Here is a 9,222-nt window from a genome sequence, read left to right as displayed (position 1 = left end):
TAGGTGGCAAGAAACACCTGGAAGCTCAACATCTGGGCACCCAATCCCTGCTGTAACCTACAAAATGGTGACACCAGATTTATTTCCCTGCGCCATCTTGACTCCATGCACTAAGCAATGCGCTTGTGGAGGCTGATAATATCAGAGGAGGTGACAACTTTTGATTCTGACATGGAGCAGAATTAAATGAAGGCAAATTATGGAAGAGTCTCTTGGACTACAAACTGCCAGGATCCCTCCCAGGCATCATGGCAACTTGCCACAGGAGTTATAGTCCCACCAAAAGCTCCATGTGCCAAGCGCTTTGAGAGGAAACCCAGAGGGCAGTGGCCTCCAAAGAATTTTGTTTACGCCGGTTTCCCAGACATTAGTTCTGCCCCATTGGAGAGCTCTGCCTCATTGGAGCCGTTTTGCCTCATTAGCTCTACTACCTCCATGCAAGAAAAAGTGCCTTTAAGGAAGGGCAGGGCAGCCAAAGGGGCACATCTGTGAGATGGAAATTAACAATGGAGGCATATGGGGGCACTGCCACCGCCTTCCTCCTCCCTCCTTCTCGGTGCAAAAGGAGGAGTTTCCTTCCTTCCTCGGAGAGAACATCTAGGTTTCCGGTTTGGCCAAGTGGCAGATTGCATTAACTTCGTGGAAAAAAAGAAGAGAAAATACTGATGCAAGAACTCTGAAAGGGCAAACGGCATCCAGACCATTGCTTTAGGGGGCCTCCTGCTGGCAGATATCTTCCATCTGTTCATACATACATTGTACACACATGCATGCGCAAATTCACAGAGGCATATTTACAGATGTATATTTACGTTTTTATAAATATATATACAGTACATGCCTTTGTTGTTGTGTGCCTCCAAGTTGCTTCTCACTTAATGATGACCCTAAGGCAAAATTATCACAGGGTGTTTTTTTCTGTAAGATTTGTCAAGAGATTTGCCATTGCCTTCCCCCAAGGCTGAGAGTGTGTGACTTGCCAAGGGTCACCAAGTGGGTTTTGTAGTCTGACACTCAAACCACTACATCACCCCGTGGCAGCCTTAGGGTGGCCATAAGTCAGAAACAAAGGCACAGAACAACAACGTTGCCCCTAAATAACAACAAGGAAGGGGCTCAACCCCTGCGTTCCAAATCAGAAACATCTAGTCAGCACATAAAAGTGGGGAGGAACTTGAGGGCTCCATTTTCCACCTTGGAAAAGAAGATGGCACAGAGGCAACTGAACCAGGGCTGCCAATTCAGCAGGACATCAGAGACTGAACCACAGCTCCTAGCCTTCTTCATCACAGGCCACACTTTTCAGGAGTTGAACCAGACCATACTGTCCCACACTTTAGCCCTATGGCAAGTACAGAAGAAAAATGTTCCCACACGACCCAAGTCCATTCAGGCAAAAGTGGTGACCCAGTCCATAGAAGTACAAGGAGAGCGGTACCTCACTCCGATTAAGGAAGAGCATCCATTGCGCTTCTCACCCCAATCCCAAGCATGTTACCGCAGACAGTAATGTGTTAAAGGGGCCTTTTATTGGGGTTCTCTCTCTTAGAAAAGGAAAATTAAGTCCAAACCAATAAACTGAGGATACTCCAGTTACCACACAAGGCAGGGAAATAACCATCCAAGCTCTACAGATCATGGTTTCTTACACCTTCCTAAAAGTATTATTGACCACACTTGTTACCTCTGGTTTACAATCGCAGAAGTTGATATCCAGACTGCAAAGATGTCTTCCAGGCAGCCATCATATTTTCTTGCACCCTTCGGTCCCGGAAGGATCCTGTCCTCCTTGCCTTGTTCCTCCCATCTCCCTCTTCCCACCCCAATTTCAGTCCATGAAGCTGTTAGTAGATGGCTGCCTCTCCTGGCATCTGAACTAACTTCTGCATCTGAACTAACTTGCCAAAGCCTCCTCTCCCCGCATCGTATTCTTTCCGGTATTCATCGCGTACCTAGCAAAACAGAGGGGGAAAGTCAGACAAATACATTATAGCAACAAAGATAAAGAGAGAAGCCGTTCTCACTTGTTTAATATACATCCCACCCTTGTCCCAATATGGGACCCAAAGCGGCTTAAAGACAGGTTACAATGAAATACAGCTAAAACTACACGCAACACAAAACTTCCAACATGGTGCATCTCACCATCCAAGCAGTTCCTACCTTCGTTCGGAAGTTGCAACTGGTCCAAAACATGGCAGCCAGATTGGTGACTGGGAGTCCCAAGTTTGATTCTATCACACCTATCTTAAAATCCCTACTACACTGGCTGCCTATTAGCTTCCGGGCACAGTATCAGGTGTTGGTTATTACCTGTAAAGCCCTACATGGCCTGGGTCCAGCTTACCTGAGGGAAGGCCTCTTCCCATATAACCCTTCCTGCACTCTCAGGTCCTCAGGGAAGAACCTACTAGTCACAGAGAACTAGACTAGTAACTACCTCCCAGAGGACGTTTTCTGCTGCCACTCCTAAATCTGGAACGATCTGCCGGACGAGATCCGCCAACTAACATCTTTCGAGGCCTTTAAGAAGGCAATAAAAACGGATCTCTTCCAGTGGGCCTTCCCAAATCGATCCCCTAATTTCACTCTCCACGTGCCTAAATTGTTCTCTTCGGACTGATTCGAATGCCTTTGATAGTATTGTTTTCTCTTTTTGTATGCTGTTACCCGCCTTGATCCAACACAGGGAGAGGCGGGTTATAAATAAATACTATTATTATTATTGTTATTACCTGCCCCCCCGTTCTGCCGCGGCCGTACTGCCGCCCTTCCCTGAACCCCGCGTCCCAGTCTGTCCGGATGATGCGGTCGTCCAGCCGGGTTCCATCGATGTAGCGCATGCAGTGCTCAGCTTCTGCTCTTGTGTAGTATCTGGAAGGTTACTTTAAGGAAAACCATCAAAAGTGGTACAGGCCAAGCACATAGACATTGTGTGAGCCCACTACTAACTGTGTGGTTCGTTTTATACAACCATAGAGCTGCAAGAGAGCACAAGGGCCACCCAGTCAACCCCATTCTGCCTCGCAGGAAGACACAAAGCCCCCCCAACAGACGGCCCATCCAGCCTCTGTTTAAAGACCTCCAAAGAAGAAGACCACCACACTCCAGGGCAGCATCTTCCACTGTTGAACAGCTCTTCTTGTCAGGACGGTTCTCGTAATGTTTAGGCAGAATCTCTCTTGCTGTAGTTTTAATCCATCGTTCTGTGTTTAGTCTCTGGAGCAGCTCCATCCTCAATGTGACATCCTTCCAAAAACTTAAAACAGGGCTATCATGACACCTCTTAACCTTCCCTTCTCCAGTCTAAACATCGCCAGCCGTTCCCTAAATCTCTCCTCATAAGGAGACCCATGGGTTCCAGACCTTTCACTGTCTTGATGGCCCTCCTCCTCCATCTTCTCAACACCCTTTTTGAATTGGACACAGGATTATTCCAGGTCTATGTCTTCCTACTGAACCTTCTCTTCTCCAGGCTAAACATCCCCAACAGTTCCCTAAGCCACTCCTCATAGGGCTTCGTTGTTTTCGGGCCCTTCGTCATTTTGGTGGCCCTCCTCTGGACACGCTCCGGCTTCTCAGCTGTGTCCAATTCTTAAAAGGAGCGTGTCCAAAGGAGGCGAAGGGTCTGGAAACCATGAAGCCCTCTGAGGAGAGACTTGGGGAGCTGCTGGGTCTCGTGCTCTACAGAGATCACAGCCCACAACCTGCAGCTGCAAGCATTAAGCCCAGGATACTCCACGAAGCAGAAGCCGCACGGGGTCTTCTTCACTTTGTCCAGCCCCATGATGATGCGCTTGACATCGCCGCACTTGGAAAAGAGCTCGTGGATCTGCTCCTCCGTCGTGTAGAAGGACAGGTTGCCCACGTAAAGCGTGCAGGAGGCCTTCAGGGCCTTTTCTTGCAGGTAGCGGTTCCCCTGGAACAAGGAGACAGAGCGGATTATTTCTGCAGGGGGTTTCGGACCTTCGGTAAGGGAGGTGCTATGGAATTCTGGGAGCTGTAGTTTTGTCGGACATTGAGCCTTCTTGGGCTGGATGTACATTGTACAGATGACCCGGTCTGGCACCGCTTCAACTCTTTGACTGGCTCTTTCGCTATGGAATTCTGGGAGTTGGAGTTTGTTGTGGGGTCTGGGCCCACAACAAACTCCAACTCCCAGAATTCCATAGCCTTGAGCCACAAATGGAAACAACATAATCATATTAATTGATCCCTTTCATAAAGCAAAGGGAGGTTTTCCTCCTTCCAGGCGGGCTTCTGCCCATGTGCAGAGGGCTCCTCCTCCTCCTCCTCCTCTTTTTCAGATCCTGGGGAGCGAGTGTGCCTCTGGGCATGTGCAGAGCGCCTACCCTGAAGTGCTGGTCCCTGTATTCGCCGATTTCGCAGCCCGAGTCGCTGTTGAGGCCCTTCAGCGTCGAGCTCAGGAGGCTCGACATCTTCCCTCTTGGGCGCCCGCCGATGACGTCACGCGCCCCGCCTCAACTGTCGTCGCAGGAGGTCTCGAGGAAGACCATTGGTCCTGCCTGCTGTCGCTCAAACTAAGCCCCGCCTCTTTGGTGACGTCACGCCTCAAGGGGGCGGGGAAGTGGCGCCTCCGGTCCGGAGCCATCTTGCCGCAAGGGACGCTGGGAGGTGTAGTTTTTCCCCCTCCTTTCTCTCAATGGCTCATTCCTGAGAGGAAAAAGGAGAAGGGGCGGAGCGAAGTTTAGGCGGGATTTTTGCCGTCGCCCGCCTTGATCTTCTTCCCTTCTTTCCTGTCGGTTTCCCTCAGAGGCAGTACTAGGCCCAAAATCCTGTCAGTGACTCAGTATTTCTGGCCCCATGAAGAAGGGACAAATTCCACAATGTTAATTTAACTAATTATTTAGTTGTATTTATCTAACAATATGACTAATTATTTATGTACGCACAAACACACACATCCAGTGTTTCTGGCCTCACCAAGAAGGGCCATAATCCAAAATGTTCATTTAACCATAGAAAACTGAAAGGCGCATTCTAGAAGAGCATGTAAAACAAAGTGATAAACATGCTCCCTGTGCATACGCACACCGACATACATTTACCAGCTGTTTACGGTATTTCAGGCCCATTTCTTGTAGTCACTAGAGTCACATCGAATATGGCGGTTTTTAGAAATTAGCAGGGAATGCTGCAAAAGCAATGCAATGAGCATCTATAGAAAAGCATAACTTTTCTATAGAGGGTGCAAACTAGAACGGCATGTAAAATAAACAGGCTTCCTATGCAAACACTGACATCAATTTACCAGCTACTGACTGTATTTTAGGCCCATTTATTATAGTCACTAGATTCCATATATATACCTATATACTGTATATAGTATGTATATAATGGGGAATATGCTGATTTTTAGAAATTAGCAGGAAATGCTGCAAAAGCAATGCTAGCTCTCTCTATCTATATCTATATCTATATCTAGATATATGGAATCGAGTGATTTTAAGAAATGGCTTTTTTGTGGGTGGGAAGGTTTGGGATACAATGGCCAATGAGACATTTATTTCATGCTTCTTGTATTTCATGGATGTTTTTAGTGTTAGCCGCTTTGATCGTTTTGGAGAAGTGGGATACAAATTATTATTATTATTATTATTATTATTATTATTAAAAAATAACAGTACATGAGCATGATACGCATTTTTCTTATTTAATTACAGGCCTCATACCTTTCCTTTCTAGGCTTTAACTTTGGTGTAGAAACATATGAAACACAGAAATTTGAACAGAGCTCTTTCTGGCTCAGGTAAGGTCATGAGCAAACAGGACCATTAATGGACATTACTTTATCTGACATTGTGGGATATATAATAGAGTGGCTAAGCCTTTCAAACAACAATGTTGCCCCTAAATAACAACAGGGAAGGGGCTCAACCTTTACTTCCCCAATCAGAAACGTCTGGTCAACGCATAAAAGTGGGGAGGAACTTGAGAGCTCCATTTTCCACCTTGGAAAGGAAGATGACACAGGGGCAACTGAACCAGGGCTGCCAGTTCAGCAGCACATCAGAGACTGAACCACAGCTCATAGCCTTCCTCATCACAGGCCACACTTTTCAGGAGTTGAACCAGACCATACTGTCCCACACTTTAGCCCTATGGCAAGTACAGAAGAAAAATGCTCCCACACGACCCAAGTCCATTCAGGCAAAAGTGGTGACCCAGTCCATAGGAGTACAAGGAGAGCGGTACCTCACTCCGATTAAGGAAGAGCATCCATTGCGCTTCTCACCCCGATCCCAAGCATGTTACCGCAGACAGTAATGTGTTAAAGGGGCCTTTTATTGGGGTTCTCTCTCTTAGAAAAGGAAAATTAAGTCCAAACCAATAAACTGAGGATACTCCAGTTACCACACAAGGCAGGGAAATAACCATCCAAGCTCTACAGATCATGGTTTCTTACACCTTCCTAAAAGTATTATTGACCACACTTGTTACCTCTGGTTTACAATCGCAGAAGTTGATATCCAGACTGCAAAGATGTCTTCCAGGCAGCCATCATATTTTCTTGCACCCTTCGGTCCCGGAAGGATCCTGTCCTCCTTGCCTTGTTCCTCCCATCTCCCTCTTCCCACCCCAATTTCAGTCCATGAAGCTGTTAGTAGATGGCTGCCTCTCCTGGCATCTGAACTAACTTCTGCATCTGAACTAACTTGCCAAAGCCTCCTCTCCCCGCATCGTATTCTTTCCGGTATTCATCGCGTACCTAGCAAAACAGAGGGGGAAAGTCAGACAAATACATTATAGCAACAAAGATAAAGAGAGAAGCCGTTCTCACTTGTTTAATATACATCCCACCCTTGTCCCAATATGGGACCCAAAGCGGCTTAAAGACAGGTTACAATGAAATACAGCTAAAACTACACGCAACACAAAACTTCCAACATGGTGCATCTCACCATCCAAGCAGTTCCTACCTTCGTTCGGAAGTTGCAACTGGTCCAAAACATGGCAGCCAGATTGGTGACTGGGAGTCCCAAGTTTGATTCTATCACACCTATCTTAAAATCCCTACTACACTGGCTGCCTATTAGCTTCCGGGCACAGTATCAGGTGTTGGTTATTACCTGTAAAGCCCTACATGGCCTGGGTCCAGCTTACCTGAGGGAAGGCCTCTTCCCATATAACCCTTCCTGCACTCTCAGGTCCTCAGGGAAGAACCTACTAGTCACAGAGAACTAGACTAGTAACTACCTCCCAGAGGACGTTTTCTGCTGCCACTCCTAAATCTGGAACGATCTGCCGGACGAGATCCGCCAACTAACATCTTTCGAGGCCTTTAAGAAGGCAATAAAAACGGATCTCTTCCAGTGGGCCTTCCCAAATCGATCCCCTAATTTCACTCTCCACGTGCCTAAATTGTTCTCTTCGGACCGATTCGAATGCCTTTGATAGTATTGTTTTCTCTTTTTGTATGCTGTTACCCGCCTTGATCCAACACAGGGAGAGGCGGGTTATAAATAAATACTATTATTATTATTGTTATTACCTGCCCCCCCGTTCTGCCGCGGCCGTACTGCCGCCCTTCCCTGAACCCCGCGTCCCAGTCTGTCCGGATGATGCGGTCGTCCAGCCGGGTTCCATCGATGTAGCGCATGCAGTGCTCAGCTTCTGCTCTTGTGTAGTATCTGGAAGGTTACTTTAAGGAAAACCATCAAAAGTGGTACAGGCCAAGCACATAGACATTGTGTGAGCCCACTACTAACTGTGTGGTTCGTTTTATACAACCATAGAGCTGCAAGAGAGCACAAGGGCCACCCAGTCAACCCCATTCTGCCTCGCAGGAAGACACAAAGCCCCCCCAACAGACGGCCCATCCAGCCTCTGTTTAAAGACCTCCAAAGAAGAAGACCACCACACTCCAGGGCAGCATCTTCCACTGTTGAACAGCTCTTCTTGTCAGGACGGTTCTCGTAATGTTTAGGCAGAATCTCTCTTGCTGTAGTTTTAATCCATCGTTCTGTGTTTAGTCTCTGGAGCAGCTCCATCCTCAATGTGACATCCTTCCAAAAACTTAAAACAGGGCTATCATGACACCTCTTAACCTTCCCTTCTCCAGTCTAAACATCGCCAGCCGTTCCCTAAATCTCTCCTCATAAGGAGACCCATGGGTTCCAGACCTTTCACTGTCTTGATGGCCCTCCTCCTCCATCTTCTCAACACCCTTTTTGAATTGGACACAGGATTATTCCAGGTCTATGTCTTCCTACTGAACCTTCTCTTCTCCAGGCTAAACATCCCCAACAGTTCCCTAAGCCACTCCTCATAGGGCTTCGTTGTTTTCGGGCCCTTCGTCATTTTGGTGGCCCTCCTCTGGACACGCTCCGGCTTCTCAGCTGTGTCCAATTCTTAAAAGGAGCGTGTCCAAAGGAGGCGAAGGGTCTGGAAACCATGAAGCCCTCTGAGGAGAGACTTGGGGAGCTGCTGGGTCTCGTGCTCTACAGAGATCACAGCCCACAACCTGCAGCTGCAAGCATGAAGCCCAGGATACTCCACGAAGCAGAAGCCGCACGGGGTCTTCTTCACTTTGTCCAGCCCCATGATGATGCGCTTGACATCGCCGCACTTGGAAAAGAGCTCGTGGATCTGCTCCTCCGTCGTGTAGAAGGACAGGTTGCCCACGTAAAGCGTGCAGGAGGCCTTCAGGGCCTTTTCTTGCAGGTAGCGGTTCCCCTGGAACAAGGAGACAGAGCGGATTATTTCTGCAGGGGGTTTCGGACCTTCGGTAAGGGAGGTGCTATGGAATTCTGGGAGCTGTAGTTTTGTCAGACATTGAGCCTTCTTGGGCTGGATGTACATTGTACAGATGACCCGGTTTGGCACCGCTTCAACTCTTTGTCTGGCTCTTTCGCTATGGAATTCTGGGAGTTGGAGTTTGTTGTGGGGTCTGGGCCCACAACAAACTCCAACTCCCAGAATTCCATAGCCTTGAGCCACAAATGGAAACAACATAATCATATTAATTGATCCCTTTTATAAAGCAAAGGGAGGTTTTCCTCCTTCCAGGCGGGCTTCTGCCCATGTGCAGAGGGCTCCTCCTCCTCCTCCTCCTCTTTTTCAGATCCTGGGGAGCGAGTGTGCCTCTGGGCATGTGCAGAGCGCCTACCCTGAAGTGCTGGTCCCTGTATTCGCCGATTTCGCAGCCCGAGTCGCTGTTGAGGCCCTTCAGCGTCGAGCTCAGGAGGCTCGACATCTTCT

General features: G+C 48.0%; 2 protein-coding genes across 2 annotated transcripts; both read right to left on the bottom strand.

Moving 5' to 3' along the window:
- Positions 1-1,510: 1,510 nt before the first annotated feature.
- On the bottom strand, positions 1,511-4,439 carry LOC149308635 (nuclear cap-binding protein subunit 2-like). The gene is made up of 4 exons (XM_089536168.1): positions 4,353-4,439; positions 3,738-3,919; positions 2,736-2,874; positions 1,511-1,952 (listed from the first exon to the last, which is right to left on the bottom strand). The coding sequence occupies exons 1-4, from the start codon at positions 4,437-4,439 to the stop codon at positions 1,845-1,847; spliced, it is 516 nt and encodes a 171-aa protein (XP_089392294.1). The 3' UTR covers positions 1,511-1,844.
- Positions 4,440-6,288: 1,849 nt separating this feature from the next.
- LOC149308634 (nuclear cap-binding protein subunit 2-like) lies at positions 6,289-9,217 on the bottom strand. Its single transcript, XM_089536167.1, has 4 exons — positions 9,131-9,217; positions 8,516-8,697; positions 7,514-7,652; positions 6,289-6,730 (listed from the first exon to the last, which is right to left on the bottom strand). The coding sequence occupies exons 1-4, from the start codon at positions 9,215-9,217 to the stop codon at positions 6,623-6,625; spliced, it is 516 nt and encodes a 171-aa protein (XP_089392293.1). The 3' UTR covers positions 6,289-6,622.
- Between the last annotated feature and the right edge of the window lie 5 nt (positions 9,218-9,222).

Source organism: Sceloporus occidentalis, unplaced genomic scaffold, assembly GCF_023333645.1.
Source record: "Sceloporus occidentalis isolate IW3139 unplaced genomic scaffold, rSceOcc1.0.p SCAF_8, whole genome shotgun sequence".
Taxonomy (NCBI): domain Eukaryota; kingdom Metazoa; phylum Chordata; class Lepidosauria; order Squamata; family Phrynosomatidae; genus Sceloporus; species Sceloporus occidentalis.
This window is presented reverse-complemented; position numbering and strand designations above follow the sequence as displayed.

What these genes read in the sequence shown, in the direction of transcription:
- LOC149308635 (XM_089536168.1), bottom strand. Translation starts at nt 4,439, where the DNA reads ATGTCGAGCCTCCTGAGCTCGACGCTGAAGGGCCTCAACAGCGACTCG. An exon ending in TGCGGCTTCTGCTTCGTGGA is followed by an intron (nt 2,875 to 3,737) that starts GTATCCTGGGCT and finishes GTAACCTTCCAG; the next exon opens with ATACTACACAAGAGCAGAAG. An exon ending in GCGGCAGAACGGGGGGGCAG is followed by an intron (nt 1,953 to 2,735) that starts GTAATAACAATA and finishes CTGTTTTGCTAG; the next exon opens with GTACGCGATGAATACCGGAA.
- LOC149308634 (XM_089536167.1), bottom strand. Translation starts at nt 9,217, where the DNA reads ATGTCGAGCCTCCTGAGCTCGACGCTGAAGGGCCTCAACAGCGACTCG. An exon ending in TGCGGCTTCTGCTTCGTGGA is followed by an intron (nt 7,653 to 8,515) that starts GTATCCTGGGCT and finishes GTAACCTTCCAG; the next exon opens with ATACTACACAAGAGCAGAAG. An exon ending in GCGGCAGAACGGGGGGGCAG is followed by an intron (nt 6,731 to 7,513) that starts GTAATAACAATA and finishes CTGTTTTGCTAG; the next exon opens with GTACGCGATGAATACCGGAA.